This window comes from Melanerpes formicivorus, unplaced genomic scaffold (assembly GCF_026170545.1).
Source record: "Melanerpes formicivorus ecotype bairdi unplaced genomic scaffold, bMelFor1.0.p_v2 SCAF_46, whole genome shotgun sequence".
NCBI lineage: Eukaryota > Metazoa > Chordata > Aves > Piciformes > Picidae > Melanerpes > Melanerpes formicivorus.
The window spans coordinates 1018542-1030917 of NW_027142398.1; the positions used below are offsets into that span (position 1 = coordinate 1018542).

Below are 12376 nucleotides of genomic sequence, written 5' to 3' on the forward strand. Positions count from 1 at the left end.
AAAGCTGACATGAAAACACTGAACTCTGCTCTTCTCCTGCCAAATAGAATTAACCTTGTATTATGTGTCTGAGCCTACGCTGAGAAAAAACCTCACCGCTGGCAGAAATCCAAGCTAACTACACTTTGCTCCCGCGTAGAGAGCGGCGTTTGTAATGCCATCAACCAACCCCCACCCCCCCCCCCCACCATCAGATCCTACTCCTTAAAGCACCACAGTAAAAAAAAAACACAACAGAGAAGACCCAAACTGTTCATAAAACAAACACCACCCTCCTGCAAGCCACAAAAAGCTCCCAAAAAATTCCTGGAGGAAACTTCAAATGCAAGCCTCCGCCCTTCGGTCCCAACGTGACGCTTGGCATCCTCCAGCGCACAACAATGGCCCTGACCTTCACCTAACCACCAGCCCAGCCACTGGCCACCCTGTGCTGCGGCCTTGCCAGCCCCTGAGCTGGCAAGACGAGGTCAGGTCTGGTCAATATAAGTCTGTCTTGAAACACTCACACGGAGGATCATCTGCAAATGCAAACTGACAGCTTCTCTCCGCCATCAGTGCTCTCCCCCTGGAGATGAGTAACCATGACAGCGAAAGAGAGAGGGCATCCTGCCAGGCTCTGAAACGTCCCACCGGACACGGGGCCAACCTCCACACACACTGCTTTGTTTCTCCCCACAAACTCTCCTTCAGGCAGTTTCAGGTTGTGCCACAGCTCCCTTCACCAAATCATCTGAACGTGTCCCAGGTTGAGCTAGTGCTGCCCCTTAAACCAAGCCCTTCACCGGAGTCTCCTGCACACAAGCTCAGCAAGCTCCCCGACCAGAGCAGCACCACTGGCAGGGGTTGAGTCACACTCTGCAAAGGATTCTGTTATTTGAAGAGTGGATAAATTTTTCCTTCCTTCCTCCTCATGTCACTGGCTGGTACCCAGCACTACATGTTCTCTACTGAGCTGTGCATTTTATGATGCAATTGCACATCTGGCTGGGAGAGCAGCTGTTTCTTTTTAAAAGATCATTCCAAAATCAACTCTAAACCCCAGTCTGAATAGCAAAGTGCCTTCAAACTCCACCAGGACTGAGGAAGAGCTTCAAGCAAGCACGAATGTTATCTGGACACTTCTCAGCCATTCATACAACACTCCAGGGAGTTTCTCCCTTGTCAACCAACCTATCCCTCCGCTGCCATTAACTGCTTCCTTCTCCTCCTCTTCCTCTTCCTCAGGGAGAGAGCTGTCCATCCTTTGCATTTTGCTGACAGATGTGGTTCTTTTCCTCTGTGATTCAGTATCAAAATCATTGTCAAAAAGGACCTGATCCACTGGGTCAGGCTGAAAAGGGCTGGGCTCTGCTGGAGGCTTCGGAGTGCCGTAAAAATTACCTGACAACGAGACAGAAAGGAAGGTCACCGAAGCAGGGAGACACCAAAGCACTGGCAGCAAACATTTTCTTGCCTATAAAACAAGGGTTTGGCGAGATCTGGACTGCAATTTAACTTCTTAAAGAAGACATCAGCACCAGCAAAAGCCAGGAGTCAGGAAGTATTTGTTCCTACATCATTTCTCTGCCAAAGGTGCGACTGGACATCAGAACACAGGAGGGTGGATTCAAAGTTCCTGTCCTGCTGCCTTCTCAGAGAAAGAGTTTTGTTACTCTGCCTGGAATTCAGTGATACCCCAGAAAGAGACTTGGGCAACAGTCTGAGGAAAGCAAAACAGTGACAATCACTTGCCCTGACCCTGTATCCTGATGCACAGTAATACACAGCAACTGGAACACCCCAAGTCAGAGAGGAGATCCCTTTTGTGCAGAAAGAAAGCATTTATTTACATAAAGCCAGCTCCACATAATTGGATTTAAAACTACAGTGCTATCTTTTCCCACTGACAATACACTTGCTCAACAGAGCTGTTAATACAGCTTCATCTGGTATAAAAAAAAACATTGAGCAGATTTGGATGAGACTGTTTTAATCTAAACCACAAAGGCTAAGAATCATCTGTTGTTCTCTGGAAAAGAATTTCAGCAATTGACCTCTCTCCTGACTGCTCATATGATTTTTATTAGGGAACTCAGCTTCCCAGAATTGCTGCTGGGGGAACTTTTGGTGGCTTCTTGGTTTGACCACGTTAAAAACAAACCAACTCAAAATCCAGAAGAAAGCCTTCAGTATCAGCGAGGGTGAGGCTCAAAGTGGTGACAGTCAAACAATGGGAAGCTAAGGAGTCTGAATTTGCTTAGGAGGCTTCCACAGACAGGCTGATATTAACTGACAGCATGAGACATGTCAAACAGGAGCTACAGAGCCCTCCTCAGAACTTTCTGCTTTGGACTTCTTGTCTTTGGCTGTAATTCAGCTGATTTCAAGTACAATTATATATTTGAAGAAATCCAGCCAGATCAGGTGTCAGGTTTTATGGACTTTGATGCCTGCACTTTGTTCTTTTTGTGATGCCAAGAGGAGACTTCTTCAACAGGTAAAAGTAGCAGAACCAGGCAATCCTTACTTGAAACCCACCCACAGCAGTGTGAGATACCCCCAGGGCTGAGCCAGCCAAACTGGTCTCTCCTCCCTCCCACTTCAAACAAAGGTGGGTTTTGGTCCATCCCTCCCCACCCAAGAGTACAGGGATTGAGGAACTCTGAAGTTACCTCTGACTGCCACTGAACCTTTTAAAAGAAACCAAAGCAAAAGCCCCTCAGAGGGTGGCAGCCCCATGACTCCTTTGGATATCTGGATCCTTCCTAACAATGAAGGTTTTTTTCCCCATCACATTTAACAAAAGCCACTTTGATAGAGCTTTGGACAATCTGGTCCAGTACTGCTCAATTTTTCATTGCAAACCACTTTTTCTTCCCCCTGCTGTATCAGAATTTCCCTTGCCTTCTGCCTTTTGGATGTGTGCCTCCAAGAAGAACACAGCTCTGTTCTCAAAGGCTTAAATGAAACTGACTGAATTATGTTAAAACAAAACTGTACCAAGCAGAGACAAATGCTTTCAGAATGCTTCCTCAAAAAGGCAGTAGGGGAAATAACCAACTGGCACTGACTGACGGAGAGGATTTTGTAGAGAGCTTTAAAGCATGCTCCTCTCCACAAGCAGTCCAAAGTCAGAGTTACTATTGCCACTCTACCAGTGTAATGACCATCAGTGGGGCTGGAGAACTGACACCTCCTGGGTACAAGAAGCTACACTGGGACCAAAAGACTGGACATGAGAACTGGGTCATTATTCCCATCCCATTAAACACCAGCAACATACCATCATATGTTCCACTTTCTAGCAAGGCTCCACTTTCTTCCAGTGCTTTAAACTGCTCAACAGGAATGAAATTATAGTCTACCCCAGGGACCTCCCCATCTCTGGGAGCCCTTGTAGTGCCTGAAAAGACAGAGAAAATACTCTTGTAAGAGACATAAGTGCTGCCTGTTTACCAAGTGCACCTGCTGTACAATCCATCAAGAACAATGTATTTGTGAATCTTCACACAATGCTGGTGTCACTCTGGTAAGAGGAGAGTCAGAACACTGCTGAGCAAGCCAGCAACAATGTATAATACCCAGGCTAATACATTAGGTAGGAACAAGGTTCTGGTATTAAAGAGAAAGCAAGCTGGGTGAGGTGGTAATTGGAGAGAATTCTTTCTTATGCTCAGTGAACCAAAGCCTTCTGCTGTGGAAGGGATGGTGCCAGGAACAGGTGATCACAGCCTGGGGTCCTGGGGAGATGTTTAAGAGCTGTGGGATTTTAAGGCAGCTTTGAGGGTGCTGCATTGCTCCCTGCTCCCACCTTGCACCAACTACTGACATGCAAGGAGCTCAGAGTGACCAGGGACATCTGATTCCTGGGCCACCAAACCCCTAGGTGCTGCATTGCTCCCTGCTCCCACCTTGCACCAACTACTGACATGCAAGGAGCTCAGGGTGACCAAGGACATCTGATTCCTGGGCCACCAAGCCCCTAGGTGCTGCACTGCTCCCTGCTCCCACCTTGCACCAACTACTGACATGCAAGGAGCTCAGGGTATCATAGTATCACAGTATCATTCAGGGTTGGAAGGGACCACAAGGATCATCTAGTTCCAAACCCTCTGCCATGGGCAGGGACACCCCACACTAGATGAGCCTGGCCAGAGCCTCATCCAGCCTGCTCTTAAACACCTCCAGGGATGGGGCCTCAACCACCTCCCTGGACAACCCATTCCAGGGTTTCACCACTCTCATGGGGAAGAACCTCCTCCTCACATCTAGCCTGAATCTCCCCACCTCCAGCTTCATTCCATTCCCCCTAGTCCCATCACTACCTGAGATCCTGAGAAGTCCTTCCCCAGCCTTCCAAGGACATCTGATTCCTGGGCCACCAAACCCCTAATTGGGCACTGAAACCATTTTTTTTAAGCTCACATCCAGAGTGTAGCTCAGCTACTCCAAACCCTGGCTGCAGGTGAGGGTTTCCCATGGAATCAGCAAATTGCTGTGTTCATGGGAAGTTCTCAAGGTGCTCCCACAGCTGTAATAGCTTAACCAAAGCTCTCCTGGAAAGGACTCCATAACCAAACAGAATTTTACAGGCACAGTTTGGTTTTTTTCCTTCTTCCCAGGCATGAACAAGAGCTGCTGGTAACTAAAGTGCATTTTGTTATTATTAAGACAGTCACAAACTGTTGGGCACACTCAGTGTGCTAACAATGGCAAGTTGAGAGTGAATTTCTGTGGTTGCAAACAAAAACACACTCCAAAAAGAAAAGTTGTTAGTGCAGTGAGTGTTTCAATAGTTAGTGATGAGCCTTCTTTTTAGCCTGTGAAGCTCTGAGACAAGGAAAAGGATGGTCTGGTGATAACTAAGAAATAAAATGGCACAAAAGGGTGAGAAGCAAGGCCAGGGGATTTGGCACCTGTCAATGTCCTGTACCTTGAACAGAGCCTTCTCTCACTGCCTGCTCGTGGAGCAGCAACAGCCCTCTGGCGCCTTGCTGAAGGCAAAGCAACACCTGTGCTGGTGGGACCCAGAGATGCCAGCAGATGCTCAGAGCAGAAGGGCTGGCACAGCTTATGAGAGCGCTCCAGCCAGATTCTCTAATTAATTCTTGCAGTGCACAAAAATTTGCCCATGTGCTGTTCCTTCCTCTTTTTGGGCCAGGGCTGCACTCTCCCTCTTGCCATCACCTCCTTGCCTTTTCAATGAGAGACCAGCTCCCCTGCACCTTTCTGCATGTAACCCCTCCTGCAATGCCCCTTCCAGCTGTGCTGCTCTACCTAATGCACAGGAGCCTCTCCAGGTCCTCTCTGTGTCAAACCAGACACACTGACAAAAGCAAGGTGGTTAGCACTGCTCGATCACGCCGAGGGAGGTTTGCTTCCCACGGCGGCTGTGGTTACTCTAACAACAACTGACAAACTTCTGAAGAGTGAAACACACTGGAAGAGCAAAACATCACTGAAACACTCTGAGCTTTTCCTGTTCTGTTAGTTGGTACTGCAGCTTCAAATGTAAAACTGTTCTAGCAAAGCCATTTACCTAAGTTCCTGCTGCATGGTAAATCTGTAACCCAGATTAAGAGAGATGGCATTTCAAGCTCTCAAATTATGTGGCCCTTAGCAGGGTGCAGATCAAATGAGGCTGATCTTTATACATACTTACAAGGGATGGTTCTCAAGTAGAGATTGTCTCTGATCACTTGTTGGAGTTTATGGTCTATTGAGCCCTTCTGGAACTGAAGGCTCAAGTAGTGGCGCAGGTCCTTGTTGATGACTTTTCCTTTAAAAGAAACAACAAACAAGAATGAAGTTTAAAAATGAAGCAGCTCTCACAACAACAAGCACAGCATTCCACTGCCATCAACACCACAAAAGAAGCAAGCCACAGAAAGAGTTGGCTTGTTTCAAATGCAGTGACCTGAATGGAAAAACCCTGCAGTGCTTCCAAAGCCTGACCCTCTGCTCCACTCTGGCATGGTGATTTTAAGCACAGCAGAGCAGCAACCACTCAACTCAGCCTATCTCCCAAGCAATACAATATTCTGGAGCTGTTTGGAAGTCAATGGAAAATATTAAACCCCAACATCTATTACCAAAATGAAAAGTCTCTACAGAGAGGAAATTGCTTCAAAAACCTAGAGATAACACTTTCCATTCGATTCACACCCACTGGCAGGGCATCTGAATTCAATGTTTTGTCACGTGGAATCTGCATTCTGGATATGATAACAAGACAATATTTTCCTTCTTTTAAGCACTGCACAATAGAAGAGAAGCTTTTTACAATTACTCCTTTGCAATACTTCTGTCAGGTATCATTAGTTGATCTGTCATGTCACTTGATAACCAAGGCCCCTTCAGCACACAAATAACTGAGCTCTTGTGTTACTGCTTCATCCTTCTGACAGAAGGGTACAGACCAATCTTTTGTACCCTGTCATCTCCCCAGAAAGCACATTAAACAGGGGTCAGTGGCCTTGATAAATTTAAGTTCTGTATCACAGCAGAACACTCAGGGCTTTAGGGAAAGGCTCTGTCTTTGTCTCCCCAGCCCCATCCAGAAGAGAGCCAGCAGCAGGCGTATGCTGGCATCTCAGAGCAGCGGGAACAAAAGCTGGAACAGACAACTGCTCCTTTGAAATTGTGTCAGCAACGGGCCACGAGAAGGCTGGACCCACCAGAGTGCTTCTGACAGGAGCCCCTGGGGCTGCTGAGACCAGCGACTGAACAGGTCCCCTCAAGAGGCAAAACAGGCTGCAGACCACACCAGCCTTAATGCAGAGCTCGCTCACACCCCCAACCGAGACTGCTGTGCTTACAAAGAATGTCATAGCCAGGGGAAAAAACAACAAACCCACCAAAAGCCAACCCCCCAGTTACCAAGTTCTCCCAAACATGTGTCCCTGTTGCAAAGCCAGGTGCACCTTTTGGTTTTGGCTGGTCTGTCCCTCCCCTTCCTTTTAGCCAAGCTGAGGGCAGATGCATACTTTATGCTCCTCTCCAACACCACCTCCCTTGCTAACAGCAACCTCCGTTTTGGTTTGCAGCCTCTTCCCTCAAGCCAAACAATGTCACGTTGGGAAGCACTTAGAAGTGAAAACCAAGTTTACCTCTGAGCCCTCCCTTCAGAGGTCTGCACTTGGCCATGGAGTAAGCACACCCAAAGAGCCTCCCAAGCAAAGCAGCAGCCCACCACACACAGCGGCCCCAGGAGGCACTGGGTGTGCTGCCCGTGCGAGTGCCAGCCCTGAGCGCCAGATGAAGGCCATTTCTCACCCTCCTGTAACACAGTCATTTAGCTTTAAATTATGTCCAGACAGACAAAAAAGCATTCACAGCACTAAGACCAGACCACAGCTCGCAGCCTGCCAGCAGTTCTACAAATGACACAGACGTTGGGGGGTGAGCAGTGCCCCTGTGTTCGGGAAGGAGCCGGGGGACAAACTGGCAGCAGCTCCGCGGCTCCCCCGGGCCCGATGCTCTCGGTGATTATGGCAGCGAGCCCCCAGCTTAATTCCCTATTTTGCCATCACGAGCTGTTCTTTAGAAAACTTTGGATCTGCTTCCTGCAGCATAATGAGCAAAACATGTCATGGAAAATGAAAACAAATGCTGTAATCTCCAGCAGGAAAAGAAAAATATTTTCCATTTGTTACTAGAAATTGCTTTATTGTTTGTAGACAAGATGGTTTCTCAACATTAAAAATGTTTTCCCACTCAAAGGGCTCATCCATCCCCCCCTCCCTCCCTCCCCCCCCCCCCACCAGAGGCAGATCCACAGCGCTGCCCTAACAATGGCCCCGTATTTCACTCGGGCAGATCAATGCACACGCAGGAATCCTCCGGCGGTGAGCTGCGGTCGGAGTGCTGCATGGCGGGGAAGAAAAACTTGGCACCAGGTGAAAACCTGCACTGGATGTAGAATTACAGTGACTTTATTTATTCACTGATCTTGCCCTCCTCAGCTCTTAAAATCTAAAAGCTCATAAACCTTTCCCAGTAAATATCAACTCGCCCCCAAAAACAAAGTGAAAGCGAAGCTGCTTACTAGGGATACGCCAGCGCTGAGGGGTTAATGTTAACATTAAAACCTTAAAAGACTGGACTGGACTCTGAGAGCAAGATGACTAAACAGGAAGATTGAAAGGATTGCCTGGGGAAAAAGAGAAGAAAGTCACACACAACAGTAGGCAGAGAGAAAAATGACAGAAAGTCACAGAGAATGGTGTGCATTAGAAAGCAGAACAACAAAGTAATAGCGAGGATGCTTTAGGCAACCTCCAGAGCCTGTTGTTGTGCAGAAGCCAGATATTTCCCCCTTCAGCAGCTGAACATGCTCCTTTACATTGCTTCACGAGGCTTTTAGGAGAACCTCATGTACCAGACTCTCTGAAATGACCTAATAAATGTCGAGTTGGTGTTTGTTGTGCTGCTGAGCTGTCTCTGAAGGATGACACACGCAACGCAGGGACCAGTCAAGAGGAATAACGCACTTTATGCCACTCGGGTTCTGCAAGATGAACAGGCAGAAGCCTCTTGTTTTCAGTTTTAATTTAAATTAACCACAGAGGAACTGTTTAAGTGAGGATAGGCACACTGCAGCTCGGCAAGGCAAACTAAGTGACTGCAGCAGGGAAAAAGGCTTGAGAACCACTCCAGCTAAATACAGCGCGGCGAAGGTCAGAAGCAAGTATGTGTGAGAGAGACACTGCAGAAAAACAAGGGTAGGGGCTTTCGTTCTTCCTCACACCACAAAACACAGCGGTGAAGTCACCTTTGCTGCTGTACTGCAACAGGCCAAAGACAGCTATTTATACACCCACCCTGCCAAGGGAAGGCTGGGGTATTCACACTGCAACTGCAAACAGATGAGTGTCACCACGCTGCTGGGGAGAACTCAACTGCTACATTTGCAACGTTGGTTAAAACCAAAACAAACCACACCACCGAACACCCAAAACACCACACAAACACCACACAAAGCCCAAAGTTTAAACATAGAAATCAACTCTGAGAATCCAGTCTGTGAAAATTTTATGATGCTGCCCAGTAATGCAGCAAAATATTGCCACAAGTGAATTGAATTAACCAGGTTGGAAAAGGCCTTTGAGATGGAGTCCAACCTATCACCCAACAGCATCTAATTAACTAAACCATGGCACCAAGCACCCCATCCAGTCTCTTCCTAAACACCTCCAGTGATGGTGACTCCACCACCTCCCTGGGCAGCACATCCCAATGGGCAATCTCTCTTTCTGTGAAGAACTTCTTGCTAACATCCAGCCTGAACCTCCCTTGGCACAGCTTAAGACTGTGTCCTCCAAGTATCATAGTATCATTCAGGGTTGGAAGGGACCACAAGGACCATCTAGTTCCAACCCCCCTGCCATGGGCAGGGACACCCCACACTAGATCAGCCTGGCCAGAGCCTCATCCAGCCTGCTCTTAAAACACCTCCAGGGATGGGGCCTCAACCACCTCCCTGGACAACACATTCCAGGGCTTCACCGCTCTCATGGGGAAGAACCTCCTCCTCAAATCTAGCCTGAATCTCCCCCCCTCCAGCTTCATTCCTTTCCCCCTAGTCCTATCACTACCTGAGATCCTGAGAAGTCCTTCCCCAGCCTTCCTGTAGGCCCCCTTCAGATACTGGAAGGCCACAATTAGGTCACCTCGGAGCCTTCTCTTCTCCAGACTGCACAGCCCCAACTCCTTCAGTCTGTCCTCACAGGAGAGGTGCTCCAGCCCTCTGATCATCCTTGTGGCCCTTCTCTGGACACCTTCCAGCACCTCCAGATCCCTCTTGTAATAGGGGCTCCAGAATTGTGTTTGGCTGGTGCTGTTCATACACCAAGTATCTAGAGCATGCCCCCAGACTGCTCTGATACCACCAGGGAGCTCCCCCGTGTCGCTTTGATGCAGGTACGATGAGGACAACTTTCTGGAGGTCTGGCACGCATGCACCGTGCTGTGCAAGGAGCCATCGGCTGAAGTTTCCATGCCAACACCTCCTGGAGACAGCGGCATCTCTCTGACCACTGAGCTGTAGTGCTGATGGGCAAACGCTCGGGGACCTGGTGCTTTGCTTTCAAACTTTTCAAAACCCACTTTCCATTCTAAAAGCAATTTTCCAAAGCAACCGTTCATTAAAAGCACATGAGGGTCCTGCTCAATAACTCATTACCAGGGCTTGCACTTGCCCTGCAGCCTTTAGCACTACAATGGATTTTACAGGAGCCGAGGATAGCAGGGACTCGCATTCCCCGCTTCCTGCAGCAAGTGGCAAAGGGCCGCGCTGCGCTCCAGACAGTTAAAGGCAGCTGCGGCTCCTGCCCCGGGCAGGGCAGGGGGGCTCGGGTAGGGCAGGGGGGCTCCGGTGGGCCCGGACCCTGCCGGCCGCTGGCTTCGTGTCCTCGCTCCCCCGGCCGGCCGGGTTCGGGCTCCTGCGCGGCAGAGTTGCGGCGGGGCAGGACCGCAGCCCGGAGCCGGTGCCGCGGCATCTGCCGCCACCTCCCGGCGCCTCCGCCCGGGCCGGGGCCCGCCGGCTGTGCCGCCCGCCGCCGAAAGGCTGCTGGGGCGCAGGCCGCCCGCGGGGAGCGGCGGAGCGGGGCCGCGCCGCGCTGCGGGGTTTCGAAGCGAGCTCCTGGGTCTCGCTCAGCCGCTGCCCGGCTCCCCAGGGCACTTCAGCCCGGCTCCCCAGGGCACCTCAGCCCGGCCCTGGCCCTGCTGCGCACAGGCGGCTTTTAATCAGAGACTGAAGAAAGAACAAATGATGCAGCAGTGCCTAATCTGCACTAACGGAATGGGGGAAATGCGGCCACAATTCGGTGCTGCAAGTCCAACATTCCACAGGCGTAAACAGAACCCCCAGTTCCCCTCAGCTGTGACCTTACATAAGCACAAAGCCCGCACAAGGCAACACAGAACAAGAAAATCCCACGTGAAACACAAGGGGTCGAAAAGCAGCTGAACAGCTTTGCTCAACAGCAGCTACTAGAAGAGGAATTGTCAGGGTTGGTCAGGTGAAAAACAGCTAGTGTTTAATTAAAACTAGGCTACCCATACTTTAGGCAAGATTAAGCAATCTTTGATGTGACTAAGCAAAAGCCATTTCAAGGAACGTTTCAGCTACATGAGCCACCAGCGTTGCATGAGGAAACTGAAGGCAGAATTGAATTCCTGTGCAACATGTTAATTTTCTGGTATCCCTCAGCAGCTACTCACAGAGAATAATTGAGGAGCAGTTACGGATCTGAGCACAGCACACTCCAGAAGCATGCAGAAATCTGCTGTATTCCAGGACATGGAGAAGGTGGCAGAGCCCAGCACTGCCTCACCTTCAGTGCTGCCCCACAGCACTGCCCACCCAGCCAGGACACAGCAGTCCCAGTACAAGAAATATGGTGGAGGTTCAAATTATTTCAATCAAAACAGAAGGAGACAGCAACATTTTGAGGACGTCTGACCAGCAGACGTGGTTTGCCTCAGCTTGTGGGCAGAAACACTGAGGGATTACTGTGTGGAAGTCTGCTTTTCCTCAGGGGAAGAGAGAGGCCAGCAGCTGCGGAGGAAGGCTGAGATGGACAGTACTGCTCAGCAGCTCAGTCCAGTGCTATGGCCCATCGAGGGCTCCCAGGACACACTCCCACACACCTCCCACTCCCTCCTCCAGGTAATGGATCCAAGAACCTGAGCCTGAACTCTGCCCGTTCCAGAGAGAAGCTCCCAGGCAGGTAAGGAAGTTGAGATGAACACATCAAGGCCAGCAATCCCGTGTGGAACAAAGGCCCTGGTCCCATTATGGGTTGATCTCCACTCCAGGTAACTGTTGCTTCTCCAGGGAGTAGCAAGCTTGCCATCAGGTGAAGCAATTACTGCCCAAGAAACAAGGAGTAAAAACCATCGCTGCCTGGAGTGCACAGGCACACCTTCCAGCTCTGCCCAGCTGCTTTGGAGTTCAGTCATTGCAAGGATGTTCAAAGAGGCCAAATGCAGATCATCTCAGGAATGTGACATGTATGCTTCTGCTCCTTTGCCTGTTAATGGGACTCAACCAGCAGCAGTAGGTCCATGCTGCTCTGCTGCCAAAGTCCAAATTAATCACGTCTTTGAGTGCTAGATCCCACATCAGAAAAGGCCAACCCTTGACTAATTCAGCTGAGATTCGCCAAAGGGCCACAGTGGGCAGGTGTCTGGCTCGGGTGCTGAGAGGCTATCTTGATTTGCTGTATCACTGCTAGGTAGTGGCATTTGTCTGAAAACAGCAAGCTGTCACAAGGCATAGACTGTCCCCTGACGATACACGGAACAGACAGGGTAAAGAATGAGATTTGGTTTCCCAGAACAAACGTGGGAGAAGAGCCAAACACATCAGCAGCTTATTTTTGGATGTGAAATG

At 49.6% G+C, this 12376-nt stretch overlaps 1 protein-coding gene across 4 annotated transcripts in view; it reads right to left on the minus strand.

The window, feature by feature from the left end:
- Nucleotides 1-12376, minus strand: part of MAGI3 (membrane associated guanylate kinase, WW and PDZ domain containing 3) — a 70852-nt gene that overhangs the window by 27115 nt on the left and 31361 nt on the right. For all 4 annotated transcript variants that reach the window (XM_068159547.1, XM_068159546.1, XM_068159545.1 and 1 more), the window contains exons 2-4: nt 5642-5758; nt 3263-3382; nt 1171-1380 (exon numbers count right to left, since the gene is read on the minus strand). In XM_068159547.1, coding sequence (XP_068015648.1) covers nt 1171-1380; nt 3263-3382; nt 5642-5758 — 447 coding nt within the window. The remainder of the gene's footprint in view (nt 1-1170; nt 1381-3262; nt 3383-5641; nt 5759-12376) is intronic.